The sequence below is a fragment of the Apostichopus japonicus genome, chromosome 12, assembly GCF_037975245.1.
Source record: "Apostichopus japonicus isolate 1M-3 chromosome 12, ASM3797524v1, whole genome shotgun sequence".
Taxonomy (NCBI): domain Eukaryota; kingdom Metazoa; phylum Echinodermata; class Holothuroidea; order Aspidochirotida; family Stichopodidae; genus Apostichopus; species Apostichopus japonicus.
This window is the reverse complement of record NC_092572.1, coordinates 7,122,378-7,147,872: the sequence shown is the minus strand read 5'-3', so window position 1 is coordinate 7,147,872 and position 25,495 is coordinate 7,122,378. Positions and strand designations below refer to the sequence as shown.

At 38.7% G+C, this 25,495-nt stretch overlaps 1 protein-coding gene across 4 annotated transcripts in view; it reads right to left on the bottom strand.

Annotated features, from left to right (window-relative positions):
• The window catches only part of LOC139977342 (cilia- and flagella-associated protein 44-like), a 37,061-nt gene extending 15,589 nt beyond the window's left edge, over window positions 1-21,472 (bottom strand). For 2 of the 4 annotated variants that reach the window (XM_071986629.1, XM_071986631.1), the window contains exons 1-22: window positions 21,315-21,472; window positions 19,494-20,207; window positions 19,108-19,233; window positions 17,983-18,087; window positions 17,017-17,161; window positions 16,361-16,523; window positions 15,313-15,632; window positions 14,668-14,947; window positions 13,496-13,654; window positions 12,657-12,804; window positions 11,140-11,234; window positions 10,009-10,215; window positions 9,477-9,587; window positions 8,592-8,744; window positions 7,117-7,237; window positions 6,329-6,447; window positions 5,812-5,972; window positions 4,920-5,238; window positions 3,654-3,869; window positions 2,649-2,779; window positions 1,307-1,542; window positions 465-580 (exon numbers count right to left, since the gene is read on the bottom strand). In XM_071986629.1, the coding sequence (XP_071842730.1) occupies window positions 465-580; window positions 1,307-1,542; window positions 2,649-2,779; window positions 3,654-3,869; window positions 4,920-5,238; window positions 5,812-5,972; window positions 6,329-6,447; window positions 7,117-7,237; window positions 8,592-8,744; window positions 9,477-9,587; window positions 10,009-10,215; window positions 11,140-11,234; window positions 12,657-12,804; window positions 13,496-13,654; window positions 14,668-14,947; window positions 15,313-15,632; window positions 16,361-16,523; window positions 17,017-17,161; window positions 17,983-18,087; window positions 19,108-19,233; window positions 19,494-20,207; window positions 21,315-21,345 (4,176 nt within the window). In that variant the 5' untranslated portion in view covers window positions 21,346-21,472. Of the gene's footprint in view, window positions 1-464; window positions 581-1,306; window positions 1,543-2,648; window positions 2,780-3,653; window positions 3,870-4,919; window positions 5,239-5,811; window positions 5,973-6,328; window positions 6,448-7,116; window positions 7,238-8,591; window positions 8,745-9,476; window positions 9,588-10,008; window positions 10,216-11,139; window positions 11,235-12,656; window positions 12,805-13,495; window positions 13,655-14,667; window positions 14,948-15,312; window positions 15,633-16,360; window positions 16,524-17,016; window positions 17,164-17,982; window positions 18,088-19,107; window positions 19,234-19,493; window positions 20,208-21,314 lie in introns of all 4 variants that reach the window. The other 2 variants (XM_071986632.1, XM_071986630.1) reach the window with 2 other exon arrangements.
• Between the last annotated feature and the right edge of the window lie 4,023 nt (window positions 21,473-25,495).

Here is a 25,495-nt window from a genome sequence, read left to right as displayed (position 1 = left end):
CTCTCATGATTCTCTCTCATGATCCTCTCTCTGAGCTCTCATGATCCTCTCTCTGATCTCTCATGATCATCTCTCTGATCTCTCATGATCCTCTCTCTGATCTCTCATGATCCTCTTTCATGATCCTCTCTCTGAGCTCTCATGATCCTCTCTCTGATCTCTCATGATCCTCTCTCATGATTCTCTCTCATGATCCTCTCTCTGAGCTCTCATGATCCTCTCTCTGAGCTCTCATGATCCTCTCTCTGATCTCTCATGATCCTCTCTCTGATCTCTCATGATCCTCTCTCTGATCTCTCATGATCCTCTCTCTGAGCTCTCATGATCCTCTCTCTGAGCTCTCATGATCCTCTCTCTGATCTCTCATGATCCTCTCTTTGATCTCTCATGATCCTCTATCTGATCTCTCTCTACTTACTATCACATCATAGACAATCCCCTACACACATTTATAATGATCATACCTGTTTCTGACGGTTAAGTCTCTTCTGCTTGGCTTTCTCTGCCTTCTGTAGAGCCTGGTTCACCTTCTCTCCTAGTCTACCAGTAAGTAGGGTTGGCTTCTTAGCTCCTTGCATCTCTAAAGGAAAAGGTCACAATGAATAAAAATTTGTTTTACTGACCAAGCACTTTTTTCTAATAATTAAATAAGTTTTTAAAGTAAATTTTTAATGCCATCAATATAATTCATCAATTTCTGTTTTATAGGGTCTACCTGGGTCCAAAACAAATAATGCACAACATATATCCCTCCTACAAGCCATTCACGTTTTCAAATAAAAGTGTGAAAAAGTGTAACAGCCATTCTCACGGCCCAGTCTTTTCATAGCTTGGTCGACAGTCAGACAATATATGAATTAAAATATAACCTGTTGATTGACTGATTCAGTACATTCTCTCATCTTTCTCGTCCATTGTTTCATCTTTAATCAAAGTTACAACAATGTTGAACAATGAGCTATTGTTATAACAATATCAGACCGCAAGGCAGTTATTTTACCAAGCTGAACAGCCACATAAATGCATATGGAGAAATGGCTTTTAACTTAGTACAATTCACATCAGGAGGCTATTCAATTCACAGTATTTGCTGATTTTGAATTTTTCCCCCTTCAAATTAGACCATTTAAGATGTGGAAAACCATGGTTTTCTCACTTCAGTTAGCCAGGGCTGGAGCAGGCAACCTCCCAGATGTAAGGTTTAATTGCTTCTGATGCAGATGTCTTTATCAACTCTTCCATATGGCTGGTCATTAGTATATTAATGACAATGACATAATAATACAATAAATGATTTCTGACTAACCAGTCGCGAGAGCTGTGTCAGAATTAGACTGAGATAGCTTGGGGTCTCCCCCGAATGAATCCTGTGTAGCTTCTCGAGACAAGGCCTTCTCCGAGACCATGGTGGGCTTACGATTCATCTCTTCACGGAGAACGTGAAACTCCTTGCTCAGTTCGGTCGTACGGTAAGTCGCCACTTGGTGGGAAGATTTGATGGAAACTACTACCACCCTTTCAAATTCCAGTTCAGCTTTGAACCTGTAAGAAAGGAAATCACATAAAGTAAAGAAAAATCTAAATAAACAAAGGAAAAAAACTAATACAACGCAAACTTTCGACATTGCAATGGGTTAGAAATAGATGTCAGAGTTTCACTTGTATAATTCCCTCCACATCCCCCCGCCCCCCCCCCACCCTGCTCCCAACCCTCATGCATGTAGGTATAACAGAGAAAGCCATTGCCCCTATACTCTCTGTAATTGTAGAAGTTGACAAGCTGTATAGGTTAGTGCTTTTTTAGCATTCACCCCTATGGTGACTTTTGACACGGTCACCATAGTATCGTGTCTTTATTTGGTGAAAGTTTGTTGGTTTTTAGACTTTGAGGTTGGTTATCTGCTCATTACATTGGGTTTTGGGGTTGTTCTTGTTGTTTACATGTGTTTAGTTTGTGTTGGAAGGTTCTGGACAAGATAAGGCGCATTAAACAAGTGATTCATATTTCATTGTTTTATGTTTCAATGTTATGTTTTCAGCTTGTCTATTTTCTAACAACGTAGGTTCTTACAAAGTATAAGTTTGGGTACTTGTTCATGGGCAGCCCTAGTGTCGTATATATGCACTTGCTGAAAGTGCAGTACGATTTCAACAGCATTCCAAATACACAACATGTCTAGATCAAATAAACTGATGACTTCAAAATAAAAAGTAGAAAAAAAAATCAACCAATAAAAAATATAAAAAAGCAATCAATAAAATAAAATAAAAAAAATATATAAAAAAATTAAATAATAATAATAAATAAAAACAAAACTTAAAATAAAATAAACTGATGACTTGGCAGATTTGTTTACTTTGCTTTTTTCATTATTCTGCATTTTAAGGTGAAGACACACTTTGAAAGAAGTGTGCGTTTATATCCATGTACATGTACATTTATTAATTCAGTATGAAAGATATGTTCTCACTGGAAAACTCAGACTTCCGCTTCTTAGACCGAAAGAAAAGATTTGTTGTTTTTCAAACATTTTGTTGTTTTGGTTGTTTTTTGTTGTTGTTTTTTGTTTGTTTTTTTTGGGGTTGTTTTTTGGGTTGTTTTTCAAACATATCTAAATGTTTAAATTGTGAGACCATGAATAAATTACCTCTGTTGAAGTTTCTCCAGGGCAATGCGGTGCTTCTCAGCTTCCCAGGCCAGTTCTTTATGCACCAGTTCGATCCTGTCCTTGGTCTGTCTCTCCAATTCTCGCCGGATGCCAGGGTCCATTTCAAACTCCTGAGGTAATTATAAATATTTAATATCTTTCTATGGCATGTTTTGTTGACATATCACAAAACTACACTGGATGGTCCCTAATAACAAGCATCGATTTTCAAATTTGGGTAATTTTTGAAATGTTTAACAATTACTAAAACAGATTCTACAAGTGTCATTAAAGGCATAACTTGAAGTATTTGAGATAGTCTATATGAAATTAGTGTATACTCTCCTTCATTTAATGGGGATTTACTTCTGAATTGTACGATTGTTAAAGGTTAGTAAACCCAAGACAAATAATGCCATAAAGCTGCTTATACGACACGCTATCATTAAGGCAATTAGGAAGAAACGTCTCAGTGATATAACATCTTCTCACTTCAAAGAAGAAAACAAATGAAGCTTAGGTTGTTGTTGTTATGATTATTATTATTATTATTATAGAGAACTCTTATGAGTTAGACATTTGTCAATTGAGTCAAGTTCCATTCCTGTTTCATAGGTCAATTACAAACCTCAAGCAGATGGGTTCATTTCAATTCTTTTCACTTTTATCAACATCACAATTCACTAATAATAGTGAAACGGTCAATTTGTTCCACGAGGAGACAGATTCACTGAAGCAAAGTAGAGGTTGTTGGATATCTGTTTATTTCAAGACTACCAGCAGCAAACTATCATTTTATTCTAATATTTGAAATTTCTCCACAATCAAGTTTTGGGTTTTACCTCATAGCTTGCGGAGCGTTATTCGTTTAAAGCTGACCACTGTATCTTTTCCACATCTGCTAAGGTTTAACAAACTAATTTTGCTAAATAATCCTTCGATGCTAGAATTTGCATGGAGAGGGGGAGAGGGATCTTTCGTTTCAAAATCATTCATTTTACTGACCTTTCTTTCAAGTTGCAGTTTTTCAGGCAACTCTTGGTTTTTCTCCAGCAGTTTCTTGAACTGCCTCCTGAGTTTAGCGATGGTCCTCCTGACATCTGTCTTCTTCTCTTCAGCTAGTCTCATCATCTTGTCATACTCTGCCTGCTGTTTCTCAAGTTCGATGCTGTAGTGGTCCTTGCTCTCGATATCCACCGTTCGTAACAACTCATCATCTTTCTACAAAATGGTTATATATATTATATTATATTTATATTTTAAGTTTACAGTCTTGTTCAGGGCCAAGGCCCTCACACACGACTTTACAACTTAACCCTGGTCATTGGTAACTTGTCACACCTACACACCAAAGTGTGCACAATTCACACAATCTCTCCTGGGGCACCACAGTGCCCCACAACCACGTGTCCCCCCGGGGGACTTCCCATAGGGTGCAGCCACAAACCGGCGCACGCAACTATATTTACAAGTTACTTCGCAAGTCCCCATTTATGCACCATGGTGAAGAGAGGCAATGGAGATAAAGTGCCTTGCCCAAGGACACAACGCAATGATCTGGCTAGGACTCGAACCTTTTATCCTTAGATCACAAGTCCACTGCCTTAACCACTTGAGCACAACGCCCTCACAAACAAATAAAAACCAGAAGAAGGAGTAAACAAGTTTATATTAAATGATTCACTGAAATACATAGATGTAGAGAATGCTAATGATGATGCTTTATACCAAATTGGGGAGATTCTCAATTTGATATTAATCCACTTTCTCATTTGTAGTTGTACTGTGAAACTATTGTTGGTAAATATTAGAAAGTCCACATGAAGCCTTTTGTAAAAGAAGAAAGGAATATTAGGCTAGAAGAGTTGAATCGGTCACCTGAGGAAGTAATGTGTTCTACTGTACCATCCTAGCTACCCACCCATACTATGAATAATCCCTGATCACTGTATTTTCACATAGGAGGGCGAGGGGGTGGGGGCTGGGGGAGGAGGGTGGGGGAGCCATAGTACTTCACATTACCTGCAACAAAGCAATACACCCAGTTTCATTGGATATATCCAAGAAAGGGTGAAGGAGAATTTTGCTAAATAAATAGAGTATAAGAGATGTAAACCTGAGGTCAAAGGTCTGTGTCCCATTACAGCAAAACCATTTTTAAATTTTTTTTAATTCTCCAGTCAGATATAATTTTGTTTGACTTAATGATCCATCAGGCAATCATGACTTAGAGAAAATTTCCAAGAAGAGGCCAAAAATAAAAAGACTTACTCTAGCAGAAGGAATCTTGGCCTTCGCGACCGCCTGAGCTTCTTCGATTTGCTCCGTGGTCATCATGGTAAAGACGAAGAAGTTTCCGTCGGCAGCCGACGAGAAGATGTGTCTGTCGTCGAAGCTGGGGACGAGGGTGGTTATGCTGCCGTAGTTGTTATCGTGGACATTCAACATCCAGTAATTGGTCAGACTGGACAGATCTGCCTGGTTCAAGTTAGGCTGGCGGTAATTCTCATCTTTGTCTTCCTTGGCTTCCACGGTCTGTACTCTTATGACGCCATTCTCCATACCCAGGATGGCGTACTTGCCATCGTGTCTGTAAGGAGAGAAGAAGAAGATGAGGGTGGAAGTGGCAAGAGGTGGCAGATGAATATGGCGATCCTAATTGGCGGAATGAGTGGATGAAGATGGGGCCCTTGAGAGCCAGAAAACCCGGTAGGCGAGAGACAAGGGTGTCTAGAGCTGGGTAACATCCTGGACAGATATGTCACTGGGTCGCCTTTTTCTTTACCTTAAAATGAGAATGCATTTTACTACTTTTATCCCATATTTGCACAGGTATAAAAATTGACTGTGGACCTCAGGGATGGAATCTCCCTCCCATCTTGTCAGGCCTGATGGCAGGTTGTAAGATGGAGGCATGGCTGGCTGGAGATGAAGTCAGATTCTCTTCCAGGAAGAATTGTTCTTTGACTCTCAATACCTTGAATATTCTTCAAAGGCAGCCAAGAGTATTAATTATATTTCTGCCTAACAAAACTCACAGCCAATTTGATTTTCACACAAACCTATGCGGCTGCTTTTAGTAGCGTTAACTAGATCCGCCCACTGCTTGGGTTTGCATCTCCCATATATTCTAAATACACTCTAATGAAATTTGAGAACTCACGTAAAGCTGATGGTTCTGATGGGGACATCGTCGCTGTCTACAACAGCGACTGATCTGATTGGTTCGTTGATAGCTTCCTCTTGGCTGGCTTTGATCATCATCGCCTTCTCTTGATCGTCGAAGAATTTACACTCGTAGAGATAGCCGGCATCAAAATCTCCCTGCAGATTGAAGAAAAACATAATTAGAGAATAATAAAGTTAAGAATTAAGAATAATATAACACAAAAAAGAAAATGTGTCAAACCAATGGAATAAATCTTTGTCAACTTGATAGAAAATGATCTTTGTCTGTTAAATGGCAGCAATTTTACCAAGTATTTCTATCACAAATAAAATTGCAAAATTCAAACTGAGACCCCCCCCCCTCTTGTCCCTTATTATAGTTAATGGGTAAGAACTTCAACTATGACGGCGATACATATTTACATTACCATTTTCCACCAGACATTAGCACCAACGTAAAAAGTAACATATGATTTATGAAACCGATCCACAATGCATAAATATTTTCATACCATGGAGACCCAGAATGTATTGGGATCGTGAGGGGAGTAGACACCAAAGAGGATAGGACTGGGAACATCTGGGATGTAAAGGGGTTCTGGCTCCTCATCTTCTTCCTCCTTCTCCTCATCTATTAACAGGACCAAAAAACAACAAGAAGAAACCTCAGACAGACGTAACCCCAGAACACAGCTCTGACAATGTAATGATTTGCAGAGAACTTGATGACTCGGCCATATCTTTGTCCTGGTCTAGAATAAATGACACAGCATTCAATATTGTCCGTTTTGTCCCACATCGTTTCACAATATTAAGAATTATGAATATTTCTTGACTCTCATACGATCCAAATCCAAGGAACAGGCAATATTTATCAAGCCCTGCAGCATACGTTCACAATATTAAGAATTATTTACTTTTTATAGTGTTCTGCAGGAGGTCCAGCTAAAAAAACCTCTTTTGTGCATCATCTAGAGCCAAATGTTAAGCTACTTTGGTCACATTGCAAGCAGAGAAGGAGACTGTATTGAGAAAGTCATCATGCAAGGTCAAGTTAAAGGGAGCAGAAAACCTGGTAGACCCAGGACCAGATGGTTTGACCAAATAAAATCTTTGGTCGGATCGAGTTCTCTTCAAGATCCTTATTCTCTTGACAAGGATCGTCAGAAATGGTGTGCCATTGTTGACGTCACGAGCTGTCAGTCATGACGGAATCGAACCAACCAACCAACCAACATACCTTCCCATACGTATCCAGATCTGAGAAACACACCATATTTATCGAGGTCGTTCAACATACCTTTCTTTTCTTCCTCGTCGTCGCTGTCCAGTCCTCTCTGTCTCCGTAGCTGTCTCTTACGTTCATCCTCTTGTCTCCTCTTCTCTTCCTCTTCTCTCTTCCTTGCCTCCTCCTCCTCTCTCTGGATAATTAAAAACAAATTCGGAAATATTATATCAAAAATTGAGATTATAACAATGATATTATTTACAAAGCAATATTTGTAAAGTTTAAAACTCTTCTGAAGTTTCAGAAGAATTTATTACCTTGTATTTGCACCTAATGCCTAAGTGCCTATCATATTCATGTCCTAACTTCACGACTCTTTTAAACTAGCATAAATACCTGTAATGGAAGCCACTGCGGGTTTAGACCCATACGGATGCAAGCTTATAGGGATATTGGGATCCAGTTAAGTTCAAAACATTTAATTTTTTTATTACTTTTATATTTTTAATTTCAGCACAAACCTCAAGCAATTTATATATAGGAACCATAGGAGTAAAATGTGTGAAAAGGAAACTAAAACACTAAAACAAAGAAAAATTAATAAAATGAGGTTACAGTAAGTGAAAAATATATTTCTTGGAAAATATGAAATAAGTACACATTGAAAGGTTACAAAGCTTATAACAAAGGCTATATTACTCCACCTTGTCTAAAAAGTGCAGTTCTGTATATAAATGAGCTTTTTTAAAGGAGAACTAGAAATTATGTCTTATTCACATCACATTGTACAAAGTTGCTGGCTAAAATTGTATGAATGACTGAGGTGTCATTGGGTGTAGTGAACATTTATATAATAATTTAATGGTAAACAGTGTGGTACAGTTGTATAAAAATAGTCATGGTCTTAGAATTAAGGTAGGCATCAGTTAGCATGATAAGTTAATGTTAGTCCACTGTAGAAACTTGTGGTGATGGGCTTCATATTATAAAGAAGGAAGTAGGCTTATATGAAAGGCACAGTCTTAAAACTAAATTGAATAACTTTTAGCACGTCAGTCATTGAGGTTAGTGTTGTATACTTAAAATCCAAAATGGCAAGTGTAGGGGTTTTACAACAAAGCAAAAATCTTTACCAGCATGTCGGGGCTACAGTGACAAATCTTTATACAGTTTTGACTCATTTGTCTACATATTACATAGCATATAAGTTTGTAAATTCTTGTCACAGGGATGTCAGCAGTGTTAGCCCCTAGGGCCTGAAAGTTGTTTGGACTTGGATGTCCCAAAGACTATCTAAGCTAATGTTCGGAACTTTATGAAAATCCAGAGAGAAAATTGCGGTATAGGCTCCAATTCGCATATGCTACAGGGTGTTAGGATAATAGTTAGAAATTCGCGGAAAAGCTCATGCCTGTGTCAACTGGGACGGAAAGATCGTGTGGAGCCGGAACCAAATTTCAAAATCTGGTAAAAGCTGGAATTCCGGCTATTGCCGGAATTCTGGCATCCCTGTTGTAACAAAAGTTAAATTGTCTCCATAACCATACCCTGAGTCTTGACTTGATGCTTCTAAAGGTCATCCTCCTTGATGCTAGTCCTTCTATCTTAAATGTCTTGGAGGTATCATATTTGCCAGGCTCTGGGGCTTCCACTTCCATAATCTCTCCATTGGAACAAAATATGAGTAAGGTATTCTTCTCCTGAAGATAAAAATAAATGTAAAAAGTTTATTGTATTACTACTAAATGTTTAACAGTTTGATCAACAGTTTGCAGTTGCTAACGAATTTCAATAATTTTTCAATTTGTAGGTAAATAAATTCTGTCTTGCAAATAGATGTGCAAGACGAACTCATTTTCAAACACAAAGTTCCTATATCCCACTTTTTCTAACTCTCAGGTGTACAAAGCATGGCCCACAGGCACATTTTCTGTGGCCAGCAAGGTTTCTTAAAAAACTCTATTACTGTGGCCTGTGGAACATACTACAAGGGAAAGCAAGTAAATGTTGGGGAATTTGTATGTAGTGCTTACTTGTGATAGGACAAGTAAACGTAACAGACAGACAAAGTCCAAGACATGTAAAACTTGTAACCATGTAATCACCTTTTCTACATTCCATACAATATTTAAATGTTCAATTTTGTAAACGGTGTAGGTACCCTTAACATGTTGCAGCAGGAGGATTGGGTGAAATTTTTTGCTGTAGCCCACGAAAATCAATTCCGTGGCCACAACGTACCTAACCCCTCTGCCACTGTAATGCAAGTTGACATCTTTCTGTAGGTCAGTAATATGATGCTACCTCTTTCATACCTCTCCCTTCCACCCATTCCCCTCCATCCATAAGTCCACCATGCCCTTTCTTCTCCTTGATTAAACTGAATTTCCTAGGCCTACACAACCAAGTTATTGAAAATAATTATTACTTACGTGATACCCTGGTGCCCAGGTTAGATTGGATACTGGTCCAGGAGTCTCTATAAATCCAATGGGAGAGAAGCCGTCTCCAATGCTCAGGAAGAACACGGTACCGTCCTCACCCTAAGAGGAAGAGCAAAGAGTCAATTAAGGCAACCAAACTGTACATTGTTTAATTTTTTATTTTTAATGTGTGTTTTCTAAAAGTTAGTCAAATTTATATCTATCCAAAACTTATCTATAATAAACCCGATTTGGAAGGTTCGTCCTTTTACTTCAGCTATGCTATGCTATTTCTTCTATTCCTTTTTTTTTTTCTTTTTCTGCAATCCAAAACAAGTTTGATAAGATCACAGTATCTTGCTAAAGCCACAACTATTTGTAAATACAGACTTCATCGGTACCAACTCAATACACAACACAGTAATTTCCCTCTCATAACCCCCCCCTCACCACCCCCACTCACCCTTCTTCAACAAAGACACATAACTATTGCAAATTGATTATTAAATAAAATTCTTCTGGAGAGGCTGTCATTACTCACCCCTGTTGCCAATAGCTCTCCTCTAGTGTCTATCTTCATTGTAGATACTGTCTTTGTGTGAGGTTTGAAGGCTTGCTTCAGTAATAACTCTGCCTCTCTCACATGTGAGCCTCTCTTGGAGTCAGCATCGTCGTTTCTGGCGATCATGAGGGCCCTCACGACCCCGTCTTTAAAGCCTGCAAGAACGGTGGAACCTTTAGGATCGACCTATCAAAACAAGAACGAAAACTTAAAAGTGTACATTGGAATGGATCTACTTTTGAGATAAAAACGAAATTGTATCATTTGACATATTTGCTTATAGGCTACTGGTAACAAGAAGTGAAATGATATCAAATGACTAATCCCTTCCAATGATTCCTACAACCTGTGTGCTTAAAAAAATTTGAACGTGGACCTTAGGAAAGAAATTGTTAAGGAATTAATGAATCAAAAAACGTTCATGTGTTATGAGAACTTCACTCCGAATCCCTAAGCCCCCCACCTTCATCCCATATCTTGGTAAAAGAGTGTGAAGATGAATTGAAGGGTGGTATACATTTTAAAAAAGTGCCATTATAATTTGAAGACAAACAAGTGTGGTTTTTAAACAACAAATTTGAACACAATTTATGTTTCGGTGGCACAAATCATCTCTTACCCAGATGATTACAAGGTAATTGATCTGTAACTGGAATAATTTTACTAAATTTTTGGATGAATTATCCAAAGCCGTCCGCTATCTCCCATCCCTTCCCCACCACCTTCACCCTTGTACACTCTCACACCCCGTATAACAAATTTGAATCTCAATTTAATTTATTATGGCTCACAAATCGCTTATATTTGTATTAGGTACACCAATCATTAAACCAGACAAAATGTTGACCTCTGCTTTCCAAGACACAAACCATCCCTAATCCAACTTGTTATTGCTTTACTTCCACCTGAAACTTGAAAGTGACTATATTTTAATTAATTATTTTTGTAATATAATTATGATACAAACCATCCCCTAGCACCCCCCCCCCCCCCTATTTCACCTGAACACAAGAAAACAATGATATGGAGTATTTCTCGTCTCAGAAACACATTTCTGTCTATCAGGACGACACAACAGGTTTAAATCAGATGGACGGGAGATCAACTTACGATATCTGGCAACCAGAGGAGTGATGTCGCACCGGAGTTAAACTTGTTATTACACAGCATACTCTTGGAGATGTAATCATACACATTGACAGCATCTGAAAAGAAAAAAAAAGAATCATAAAAGGAAATCGAAATTGATTTCACACAGAAAGGACTGTTTGGTTCTTTTTTCTGAACACAAAAAGGAGGGTTTTGGTCCTCTTGTGTTTCAGAAATCTGTGTTTCATAAATGTCTAAAGTAAATTCAATACAGCCCTGCATTTGTAAGAATTGAAAAAGACACAGCACAAAGCACTGACCATCATATTTAACAGTGCTTACAGCCTCAGCACATTGGCAGTATAGACTAGTAAACTCTCCTGTCATTCAAATATATTATACATGTATCTACCTGTGGATTTTACTTCCTGTAAATTGGAAGGTTTTCTAGCAGGACGGATAAAAATGACAACAAAAAACAACTCGCCCTCCCATGCTCCCACCTCTGTGTTAGTTTACTTACAAGTTAAAGTTGAAGGTTTACAGTCTTATTCACATTACATTGTACATAGTTGCTAGATAAAATTGTATGAATGACTCAGGTGTCATTGGGTGTAGTGAACATTTACACTATTTAAAATTCAGACCCCAGTGGTTAACCTAAGTTATCTTATTTTACATCTGGCATCAAGTATACGATAATAAATCATATTCAACAGTGCTTACAGCCTCAGCACATTGGCAGTATAGCCTAGTAGATTCTCCATCATTGGAATATATTATACATGTATCTACGTGTGGATTTTAATTGTCTGTAAATTGGCAGGTTTTCTAGCAGAACAGATAAAATGCCTAAAATAATATCAAATTCGCCCTTCCATGCTCCCACCTTTCGGTAAGTTTACTTACAAGTTAAAGTTGAAGGTTTACAGTCTTGTTCAAGGCCAAGGCCCCCTCACACGACTCTACAACTTAACCTCTAGTCATTGGTAACTTGTTATACCCACACACCAAAGTGTGCACAATTCAAATAATGCACTACAGCACATCACAACTATATGTCCTAGGGGGGCTCCCCATCTGCAGCCACAAACTGGGGCATGCAACTATATTTTCAAGTTACCTCGCAAATCTCCATGTATACACCTGGGTTAAGATAGGCACAAGTTGCCTCCCAAATCTCCATTTATACACATGGGTGAAGAGAGGCACAAATTACCTCGCAAATCTCCAAGGGAGGCAATGTAGATATAAGTGCCTTGGCAAAGGACACAACGTTATGATCTGGCCAGGACTCGAACCTGCAAACCTTAGCTCGCCAGTCCACTGACTTAACCACTTAACCACAACACTGTTACAAGTCTGGTTATGAAGGCTGCTCTTAAATACTAGAGCATCTCTGCCTGCCTTCTCCTACCAAATCTGATTAAACCATTTGCTCCTTGATAGACTCAATTGATTACGAGGTGTGTGTTAATACCAGAAAGAACAAAAACTGAGGTTGACTTAAAGAGAGTGAATTGTTACTTTGGACTTACTATCTAGGCCAGCGGAAGCCACAAGTTGAGAGACCGGTGAGCTGGCCACTTGAGAGATCACCCCGGAATGAAAGGAAAAGAGCTTCTCAGGAGTCTCCATGGTGTGAGAGAAGGAAAGGTCTAACCTCCAAATACCACCGTTTGCATCCTACAAAAAAACAAAAGAAATATGAACAGGTAGATTGGTCAAACTGTTATTGCAGACTTTATTGCTCAGCCTATTTGCCTGGTTTTTGATAATTTTTTTAATAAAAATGGAGATATCAATAAAATCCAATCTTGAAAAATTTCAATTAGCTAAACTACTAACAGTTTCATTCCAAATGATACACCAAACATATTCTTTGTTTGACAATTAAAAGCTTAAAAGTAACAGGATCAGGAAAAACGTGTTTGGATCATAATTTAGAACAATGGAAAATGGGTATTTTACATAGACAAAAACAGCCCTTTAATCTTATGAACAGGACCCTTTTTCAGGTTATTTTAAACAAAAGTTGTGTTGAAAGTGGCACCTGAGCCCTTCAGCCCTGTTGCTGCTCACCCTGATTACCATGTTACATACCTGAGCCCCTGAGCCCTTCAGCCCTGTTGCTGCTAACCCTGATAACCATGTTACATACCTGAGCCCTTAAGCCCTGTTGCTGCTAACCCTGATAACCACGTTACATACCTGAGCCCCTGAGCCCTTCAGCCCTGTTGCTGCTAACCCTGACAACCATGTTACATACCTGAGCCCTTAAGCCCTGTTGCTGCTAACCCTGATAACCACGTTACATACCTGAGCCCCTGAGCCCTTCAGCCCTGTTGCTGCTAACCCTGATTACCATGTTACATACCTGAGCATACCAGATGCTAGTAGCTTCTGGATCGAGTGTCTTCACCATCGACATCAAATGGACACTATTTCCAACTTTGAGTTCGTTCATGGGTTCCATCTCAAAGATACCCGAATCGTCCATCGAATCAGCCGTATCGATACTCTCAAAATCCCAGACCTGTAAATAATAATAATAACAACAATAATCAGTAGTTTGTTTTACGATGCTTAAGCAACCACAAATGTGGGAGAAGCTTGCAGGGGCTTATGGAATACAACTTACACATTGGGTGGCTCACAATTCAACATTTTAAACTCCAATTTGGAGTCTTTTCAATTTAGAAAGTCATTTCAGATGTGAAAACCGTAGATTGCTCTTGGATGAAAAACCCATCTTACTATGACCCGGCCGGGTATCGAACCTGGAACCTCCCGATTGCTAAGCCTCATTGCTTCAAATGCCACCGCCATTATCCACTCGGCCACAGCTCCGGTAAATAATAACAGAGAAATGACCCGATATGATTTAGGTTATTTGAGAGACACATACTGGGTTAGAATCACAAACTATCAAAATTCATAAAAGAGCATAGTTAGTAAAACCAACATGAGTCTTATGAAATCACTGTATGCTTACAAGCAAAAGAAGTATAGAAGTAATGGTAGATGGACTCATGATTAGGCTAATCCAAGCTCATACTGAACTACACTTATGTGCATTAGGAAGACCCTACAGGGTGAGTTTCTCTGACTGAAGCCGAAAGTACTCATTAAAAACTAGCAAACTCTCAGTCAGTCATAGTATGTTATACACACTTTTTAAACTGTGATGTCATTTTTAGACTTGATCAAGTCTTTTAAGCCACGTGCATGAAGAAACTTTAAAGTGGTAATATCTCTAAAATTATGCTATCAGATTTTATTTTTAGATATGTTTAGGGATGTTGTTCATCGTATATTATATCTCTTCCAATGATGTGTAGAAGTAAGAGGGCCTGATTTTTCGATCCTAGCTGGATCTTCTTCAGAGGCTTTTAAACTATCCACAAGTTTTCACAGAATGAGGGTAAAATGGTCTCATTCCGATTAGATCGGGCAGTGTGGGGACGGGATTTAAAAATGGGATTTGTTTTTTTTCCCACGCCAATCTCATCGCAACTAATTCAGTGATCATAAGTATAAAATGCTTACCCTGACAAAACCATCAGCTCCAATGGAGATCAATTCTCCTTCATCCATGACGAACTGCTCGATAGTTCCCGCATGACAGGGTTTCTTATTCTTTCTGGATATCTGGACCTTGATGAGTCCCCCCTCCCAGAGGAGCATGTTACCCCACTCTGTCCCAGACAGGACCTTGCCGTCTGGTAGCTCCACGTAACCTCTGATGTCGGTGATCTCCGTACGCCCAAACTTTCCCAGCTGTCCCTGTAGCTTCAGACCTGTGAAGGTTCTTGCCATTTTCCAAAACCTGAAAAGGAGAAAAGAGATTTATATATGACTATAACATATGATTAGCATATAGCCTAGATTGTCTCTTTCACAACTATATCTTTTATGCCTTTAGTGTCGCATGCCATTCAGCACCCACAGGGGGTACGTGCACCCCAGGCTGAAAATCTGCTTTAAAGAATGTGTTTGCTGGGTTGGGGTGACAGGGGGGGGTTAGTTTGTCACCAAATTTATTCAAAAACCTTTAGAAATTCTTGCTACTAGGTAGACTGCTATAGAGCAAGTGTACTTAAATTCCCTGTTGTTTATGGTAAATATCACATCATCGCCTGCCAATTTTAACAACATATTTTTCGCCAACAGTACATATAAAAACTGTTCTACCTGATGTGTCCAGTACCACTACTCGTAAGCTGTCCCTCATTTTCCGGGGAGAATGTCACCCTGAAGACATCTTGGGAGAAGGCCTTGGTTCTCAACATGGTTTTCTCCTGCTCCCAGTCCCAGACAGTCAGCATGAAGTCAGGGTAGCTACCCACAGATGCCAGCAGGGTACCGGACGGGTTAAAGTCCACGAAAGAATACGCCTTCTCCGTCCCGCCTCGGAGAATCCGGTACAGTCTTAAAGATGGAAACTGGTAGATTGCTATGTTTGGCATCTCACCCTTCTCAGCCACAACAAAGTATTTACCGCTGGGATGAACCTAGGAAGAAGAAAAAAAGGACAAGACATGAACCTATTTTGGATATTTTGTCAAAAGATTAACTTTCAAAGTCAATTTCACATAGACTCCATCAACTGCAGAATGCTTTCTGAAGTCTTACTGCTAAGAGGTAGAGGAGACAGGAAGACCTGAGGTGTAATTAGCTGTGTACATTTTGAACAACAATTTTAAGCTTTATCAATTCCTGCTACCTTAATATGATGAAAATGATAACTGGTTCACAGCACTGCAACTATGACACATTGCATTTATATCGAGCAAATATGGCCAGTTTGTGCAAAAGATTTTTATTTGTTATTTTATTTAGAGTATGACAAAAGGTTTCTGTGAAGTTCCACAGTAAAATATTGAAGTGCTGCAAGGAAATGTTTTATGATGTTCCTCGGGAAATTATTGCATCGGCCAAACTAAACAGAGTTTGATTTCCATGCCAACTGTCACAGCCCCTCCCTATCCTTATCACATGGTATTTTTGGAAAGAGGGAGATATTCATATTCCTAACATCCCCTCCCACACCCCCTCCTCTCCCACCATCAACACATGTATGCTGTTAAAATGTCTGACTATAAGAAGGCCTTCTCTTCACAAAATTTGAAACCATGTTGGGAATCCTTAGCTCACTTTTCATCTGTTCATTTATTATATAATGTGACAGCTGTCATTTATCAAAATTAAATACTGCCTACAAAGGTACATTGTCACTCACTGTCACAGCACCGATGCCTCCCCCACTCATGCTACGAATGTACTTCTGCTCCGACGTCTGTAAGTTTAGAATCTGGAGGACGTTACCAGCTGCAAACAGGACGGTATCTGGGTCTACCATGTGAAGATTGGACATCTTGTGACAGTCGTAACCAAACGAATGCCTGGTTTCAAAGTTAAGGATCCATAGTTATTTCCTCTTTAACGTTCGTAAAATGTAGATACATCTTGCGTAATAACAGAGTGATATTTTCAGCTGGGGTTGTCCTGACGATGTCGTTCACTCTACTGTTGCCAGATGCATTCACAATATATCACACAAATTTGAAAAAATTATATCTTTGCAATATATATAGTATGTTATGAGCATGTGGTTTCTGCCTAAAGATAGAGAAAAAAAAAATTGAGCAAATTTGCTAAGGAATCAACTTCAGCCACCACAAAACCAATTTCAGTCCCAATAATCAGAAACCCTTTCAGATGAATCAATGCTTGTTGGTATTTTTCTTGCCGAAAGATACAGAAAAAGAAAACATTTGAGCATTTTGCTAAGGAATCAATTAACTGCTGCCACCACATAACCCCATTTTAGTCCCAATAATCAGAAGAAGTCCTTTCAGATGAGTGGATGTATTTTTTTTTTCAACTAAAGGATACTCCAGATTCATGATATTCTCGGGTAAGCCTGATTCTTCTGTAACACGTGCTCTAGACGCATGCTCCTCGTAATCGTAGAAAAAGTCTGACGGGATCTTCTTCTCTTCCTCTTCGCTCCCTTCCTTTTCCTCAGATTTGGTTTTATCTGAGACCACAAAAATAAAATAGACTAAAAATATAGAAGAGTTTACGTGAGGTAAGCTTTGAGGAAGGCAATGTCAAATTCAAATGGCTGATGTGTAAGTAATGTTAAATTACCTTGGCCTCAGTTATCAGTGAATTTTGGGTTCCAAGCAATTATCAATTTTAAAAATAGTTTTGATACCACAAACACTCCAAGCATTTGATTTTCTTAGCCTATGAAGCAGAATTGCCAAAAACGAAAGGGAAATTTGATGGCGCTATTCATAAACACAGACCAGACCCACTAATATATCAAAAGTTTTGGAATGTAGGCGTTGACAGTCTTAGAAAAGACTGAACCTATGCCTTAGTAGGCTCAGTTAATGTTGAGTTTTTCATTTATCATTTTTTATCATCAACATTAACATTAGGCCCATTTTAGTGTTACATCAGGCATAACAAGCTGTCTACAGTTTTCCAGCTAACACATCATACTATTTTGTCTCACACTTTTCACAGTCTTATGTCTTTCTTGGGAATCCAATGCATGGAGATGATGTTAACCACAATAACAGGACTAACTTAGTGTGTGACTACACAAATAACATTCCATATTGACAGGTAATGTTTCCATGGTAACAAAATGGCCGATGCAGATCACATGACAAAACTCCTTTAAGCACTTTCAGCACACCTCACCCCACCCAGCCAATCCCATCCTATCCTGACTTAGTCCCAGAAAAATTGTGCCATAACTGATTCAATGGCCACAGCCAATGGGATACTGTTGCCTGATAAGAAAGGAATTAAGTGGACAGAAAAAGCACAAATAAAGAGACAGACCTTCAGAAGTTTGTTCCCCTTCTGTGTCTTTGCCTCCTTCATCCGCATCTTTAGGAGCTTCAACTTCAGTTGTCTCTCCTTTCTCCTGCTTTGCCTGGTCTTCAGCTAAACCAGTACACAGAAATGAGACATGTATATAAGGCACTGCTGCTTAATAGTAGAGGTTTAATTATAAGAGAAACTTTTAATATTTCAAGCCAATTCATATTCTGCTTCTACATATATGGAATTATGAAACTTGCTATCATTTCAGAGCCTATTATGAGATATTAAACCTTATTCCTTAGTTTCCATGAGCTAAGTTATTTCAAAAGTATCCACTGAAGCCATGTTAAATTGCAATCCATTACAAACAACAGCTTTAGCCAATCATGGTGGCTTAACATTAAATCATTTATATCCTTCTTCTGAAAAAACATATGAGTCATGAGCCTTCAACAATGTTCTAATGGACCACCACCAAGTATTGCAATCAGAATGAGAGAATAGCTGTGGTCACTGGTTTGAAAGCATTGCATAATGAAAGGATGAGTAGTTTAATTCAGCACTTAGGGAAATAAGCAGTTTTGTGCCCTAGAGTGCATAGAGATGTGTATACTTCCAGAACGTAGGTAGAAGTAATTATCTCAGAAGTGTAGGTAGCAGAGTTTACCTTGAGACTATGGGGTAGAGGAGCTACATTGAGAGTGTAAGGATAAGTAACAACGCAACTAATTTGAAGTTAGCATTATCACACTTCAAGTGCAAAAAGGTACGGCTACCTCCAGATGGTAAGTAGTCACAGTTACCTCAAACATGTAGGTAGCAGAGGTTACCTTGAGACTATAGGGTGGAGGAGCTGCCTTTAGAGCAAAGGTAGCAACTTGATAGCATCATGTTGAGTAATTACTTACAAATAATTTCAGCAGTAGTGCTCTAGTGTGTTTAGAGGGTGTGGCTTCTTCTAGAATGTAGGCATGCAGTAGTTACCCCCAAAATGTAGGTAGCAGAGCCTACCTTGAAACTATACAGGTCAAAGGCTACCGTGAGAGTGTTACAATAAGAGTGTAGGGTAGAATTAGCACTTGTGCTTGAAGAGAGGTGTGGCTATCTTGAAATACTGTAGAAGCTATCTCCACACTTTACCTGTGACAGTATCTTCTTTCTCCTGACCTTCATCGTCTTTACTCTCTGCGACTTTCTCCTCAGAATCTGCATCTCCAACAGTGGCTGTCTCTCCTTGGACATCTCCTTCAGTGTGAGGCTTTGAATCTAAAGAAGGGTTTGAATTAAACCAGTTGTTATTTGGACATACTGTGTGGGAATCTTCCCTATTAAACATTGTAATAGTTAGGTCAAGTGCATTGAGCGTGGCAGTATAGTGCTTTTAGAATGTTCAGCGTGAAATGCTGTCATCTGAATATTCAACATATTTGGTTGCGGTTATGATAACCATGATTACAAGCTCCCCCTATCCCCCCTCCTTCCCCCCCCCCAACTACCACACAAGGAAAAAGTACCTCTTGTCATACCTTCTCCATTCTCAGCTGATTCTGTTGTAGTCTTATCATGTCCCTCTTCCGTCTGATTAGACCCTTCTCCTTCTCCTCCTTCTCCTCCTGCATTGTTATTTAAATTGCCTTCCTCCACCTGCGAACTGTTCTCATTTGCCTCCTCTTCATCATTCCCTTTCACTTCGGCAGACTCTTCTGTAACTTCTTCTACGGAGTCTCCAGATCCTTCGACCATATTCTGTTGACCTTCTTCCGATTCCTTTGTATTATCATCCACAGTGTTCTCCTCAGTAATAACAGGCTCTGCTTTCCCTCCTGAGTCACTTGGTTCTTCTTTATTTTCGTCATCATTTGCTTCCCCTTTCTTCTCATCATCAATTGTTTCTCCTATATGATCTTCATTATTTGGTGCATCTATTCCTCCAGTACTTGGTTCCACTGTCTTTTCTGTAGAATTTGAATCCTTTGTCTCATCTGAAGTACCTGGTTCACCGGTATTATCTCCATTACTTGGTTCACCGGTATTATCTTCAGTACTTGGTTCGCCGGTATTATCTCCATTACTTGGTTCACCGGTATTATCTTCAGTACTTGGTTGGCCTGTATTATCTCCAGTACTTGGTTCACCGGTATTATCTTCTGTAATTGGTTCAGCACCATCAGTTACAGGGTTTTCCTGATTACCCTCTTCTGGCACTTTCTCCACAGACACCTCTTGAGGTTCTGCATCTTCTTTAAAGAACACAATACAAAGAATTAAACAATACCTTCAAAAGTAAAATTTCATGTAAAACAAATTAACGTAGATGTAAGGTCATCTGTTTCTAATGTATAGCATGCTAACAGTTTCAGGAATCATAATTAAAATCTAAAATAAAAAATAATTAAACTAGCCCAAAGATGAAGTAGAACCATTACCACTAACTCCAGCCCTCTCTTTTATAAAGTCACTTTTAAATCCCAGCTAACAGGTCACGGTGGTGAATGGTTTCAAACGTTGTATGTACCATAACTCTGCATAGACCTGTGTGGCCTACTGTGTTAATTTACACATGTAGCTGCACTTGTAGCCTACCAAAATTATACAGTAAAATGTACTAAGGCGTAAATACATGCATTGTAAAGGAATTTTCCCTACAAGCATTTTGACTCAAGACCTTTACAAGTACAATTCTCATCTTAGCAAAATGTCATCAAATCATTGATGAAACCATGTAGTTGATAGAAAAAGCTCATTCGCAGAGCAAAATCAGAGAGATCTAGAGAGATCAGTCCTATTACTGTAACTTAGACGGTTACACTAATCGGCTGGCAGTCGGCATAAATCATTTTACAACACCTACATCAGGATGAATAAGGACTATCACTCAAACTGTTCTCCCAGCTTCCAGGTTATTCAGAAAGCATATCATGAATACAGCAGCAGGACAAATTACTTGTACTTCCCTCATTATTCATAATGCTCATCATATGTGACAAGTTATAGTGTAGGCCTAGGCCTAGGCATAACACTCTGCCCAAGTTTCCTTTAGCACTGTTTTTGCTTATATTGAAACTTTTGACTAATATCAATATAGCCTTAATCACACAGCCTATAGACTCCAGAAATAGCGTTGCCTTCATGCAAGTACTATTAAGCCTGATGAAACTTGCTAGGTATATAGGCCTAGGCACATAGCTACGTTATACGATTTCGCGAAACTGGATTCAATGCATTCAGACTACGGAGAACGCATTCGAATACTAACGAAAGGAATGACTACGCGCAATAACTGTGTTCTACGGTTTCGAGATGACATTATTTTTGATACTGCCACAAAAAAAAATCATACTCATTACCATTATCCACAGCATTGTTATCGTTTTCCATTTTGCTTTTATCGTTAGGTCCGACAGCAGGTCATTTCGAACCTAAGCAGATTCCATTCCTACGAAGCCTAGCTTTGAGAAACGTACAGGTGTATGTTACCACGGTAACAAGTCATGCCAATCGAACTGCTTCAATATGGTACGCCGTTTTATACACGGTCTACGTACAAATAAATCAATCCCACGGTTTGTTCGCATGAAGTTCGTGTTGATGGAATTGCTTCCTGATATGGCTTGCCTCATGGTGACTAAGCAGCACAAAAGATGTCAATAGCTCAAACGCTGAGCAGTGGAAAATAGTTAAAGTTTGTTTTTCCATGCGTGTCTCTACTTATTTATGCAGGATCAATAACTTTTCGATTTTGTGATTATTTGGTCAACCTGATGTGCGGCAAAAATGAGCAAACGATTTAGCCTCCTTATATTCACGACCACTTCATAGATTTTACTGAACATTTCACACCAAGTTTAAGGTCTCTGTCATTTCTGTTATTAAATTCAGTGGTTTTGTACGGACCATTGGTAGCATATCAATGCTGCTTAAATCCAAAGGAGTATTATATCTTTTCTTGCAGATTAAGATGCCGTCCGAAGTATTTTCTATCACATATTGAACATGGGGACTGAGCAAATTGCATACTGGAATGCATGTCTCCATGAGAAAATGATCTCAGAACATTTAAGCGTGACAAGGTATAGGCCTATATGCAAACAAGTACCGTAGTCAAGCGACTGCAATAATCAACGCAACCGGTGATATCATCAACACAGAAGCATATTGGCATATAGGATACACATTTCTGGGTCGGATACTTTATAATCTTGATAAGTTTACGAGATACAGAGGTCTGAAGTTTTCCAAGCTGCTCATGTAGTTGTTGTTATAATCTGGTGGAAAATGCCTTGGTTACGAGACGATAATCATTCGAATAAAATTCCTTTATTACATACTAATTAATTGGTAAATAAAAGATTATATAAGTGTGATTAATGAAAATGGCAATATCTGTTAGTTATTCTTGGTATAGGTTTGATAAAACTTGACCAAAAAAAACTCTATAAAATGTTCGTATTTTTCATTGAGGGTGACCAATAACGGCGGTCAATAATAGCTAACTATATAGCTAACTAAGTTATACCAATAGGTGCACGCTTGCACGAGTTGACCCTGTCGTTACTAAAGTTGACGTTAGTTTCATTTCCTTTCATACCTAAATAATTTCCACGTAGTAGATCGAGGTGACTAACTAATTGTTCACAATCCCGGCAGCTGCGATAAGCCTAAATGATATGGGCCTCAATCTGTGCAACAGCTATTAACACGATACAATATACGGGACGAGGCTTACTCGTTATCTTTGTGATAGCAGAACACAAGGGGCGTAGTAGGGTCCAGTGGAAGGGATATACTCTGCCTAATTTACTTGCTAAACCATGTTAAGGAGATGAAAATGAGATACATTCCAAATAACTTCACCTTTCGGTGAGATAAACAACTTGTCTAAATAGGTAAGCAAATTGTATTCCAAATTGGTAGATCGTTAGTTCCAATGTCAAGACAGCGGAGACTTTAGCAAGTCTAAATCATAACGTTATCAAGCCAATTTTCCTTGAAATTTCCGTTTGTTTGTAGTCTTGGCCAAGTCGTTTGTAATACTTTTTTCTCGCGTGCAACTGTTCGTGCCTCAGAGTCCGTTTCTGCCTGCTTGCCCACTGTATTTTACCTGTCCGAGGATCTGTCCGATACAAACTTACCCCTAGTATCAATCGAAAGCGTTGCCGCGGGCATTCTCTGGGCAGTACAGCAAATAGATACAGGAAAATAGTTTTGTGCAAAAGAAAGGTACACTAGGCTGTCCATACCAGGGTCTTAACAAGACTGGTTTGTTTGCTGCATTGTTCACTTTCATATAAAGATATGGAGATTACTAAAGCTAACATAACATGGTATTTGAATTAATTAAAAACAATGCTAATACGTTCACATTGAAAAATGAAAAGTGAAAACACAGGAATTTAGAGTAAACGGTTTTATCTCCTCGTCACACTATAACATAGCACACTTGCAAACTGATAACCTCCTGACACGACTTTTATGTCATAAGATAGCTCTCATTTATGGAACAACGTGTTTCTATTAACTTTGACCATGGTCAATCCCAACATCTCTGTGATAGATTATATGTGAGTGACATTTGGTTTGCACTTTGTACGACAGAATTCCTCGTGCTTGTTCATTTTTAAATAATGTAATGTATACATTAAAACGCCAAAATGTTGCAACAATACGGTATCTTTCTAAGAAAAGTCGAACAGAAAAGAACATGGATACGAAAAAACAGCCATTACCATGACAACCATTTAAGACATGACGTCATTCTCTATCACAGCCTTTTTACATCGGAAGACTCTTAAACACGTGACTAAGACGATGTTTGCCTTCACCATGTGCTGCATTAAATGTATGCTAAATACCCCTAAATTCGGCCATGATGGACAACATTAATTTTCTTAAAGTTTCAATGGTGTCCGACGATTGAGTATTGATCTTTCTTGGACACGAGATTTGATATTACTGTATCTCGTTTGTGATTGGCTATCGAGGAAGTATCGGCGGCAGCTATGTGGACACGGTCTACCTTCTCTGTGAACCGGGGTAATTACATTCTCAACTTCCAAGCTTCTCCCTTCACTCTATGAAGAGGTACCCCAACCACACCAAACGTCACAGTCCACTCCCTCTCAAAAGTCTTCTTAACTCTGTTTATTAATGTAAATTTCGGACTTTAGCACAAATATTGCGCCTGACCTCTTCGATTAGCAATCATTTCATCCTCGGTGTCATCGTGTCGATAAGATATGCGAGGCCCTTAGTCAGAAACCACGTTTTATGAACCATGTAGATAGACCAGGGAGTTGCTATAACAACTCCCTGGATTAATATAACCATTCAATCGACAAGTTAACCATATTGGAAGAGGACAATTTCTTCAGTAACCCACCCGTCCCTGACCCCCCCCCCCCCCCGCCGCCCGCCCTTATAGGCCTACCCATCCCCGTAAGGCAAAACGTTCGTGCATGTATATTATAATTAACAATCGGTTAGTGACTTTTATTATCTTCTGTCCTCAAAAACTCCAGTGCAACCGCCAACCGACCCACCGGAACCCCTCCACGAACCTTGGACGGAATATCTGGTTACTGCTTTTTGGTTATTATAAAGAAATTCGTACTTTTTCAATTCTTTATTGGAAATTTGATATTTGAACATTTCACGTAAAAATATACAAGGTGAAGATGATGATCCACAGATTGGGCAATTTGTTCAAACGTTGCGTTTTCTTTTTATCTTTTTTCATGATTTTTTCCTGTTTGCTCTGTTCTGAGTTATTTCCAATGCACAGCGTGTAGTTTTAATTCACTGAAGAGTTCCGCGAAAATGCGAACCGTTATTTGTTACAAAACACAACTTATAAAGAGATGAAAAGCAGGAAAACATGTCCGTTATGTGAGATTATAGTGTTATTCATCTGTTATCGATCACAATATGTTGCGTACAATGATATAGCCCCCATATACCGCCCAGGTAATCCCACCTGCGAGTGGTTAATACCCAACTGTTATACTCACCACAAAAACGCTAATCTCCAATTAAGGCGGCTGGACAAACTTGCGCATGCGTAGAATTAACAAGCTCGCTCATGTAATTTCAGAGTGGGTACAAACTAAGTTTATGAGAGAAAGTATACAGATATCAGTTAGTTAGTAACATGTTACAAGGATATATAGTATTCGCTTGTTTATGTTCGGGTGAAGAGAGGAAACTCTATTAACAGAGAAAACGTTACATTAAATCCTATTTTACTTTGTAAAAAGAGGTACGTTCTAAAATAATTTCGCTTAATATTACAATTTTTGTGTACATTTTTTAACTTAATCATGAATTTATTCTTCCTTTTGTTATCATCGTGTTATTCTTTTCTTTCTCTCAATTTTTCTTATTTTTTGAAAATTCCATACTGTTTCAATCTATTTTAGAAATTTCCATTTTCAATTTACTGTTTATCAATCCTTTTCTTTATTTTCCAATTTCACACACTTTTTTTTTTAATGTTGAACAAATTTTGATATAAATTTGCTCAGTCAGTTTA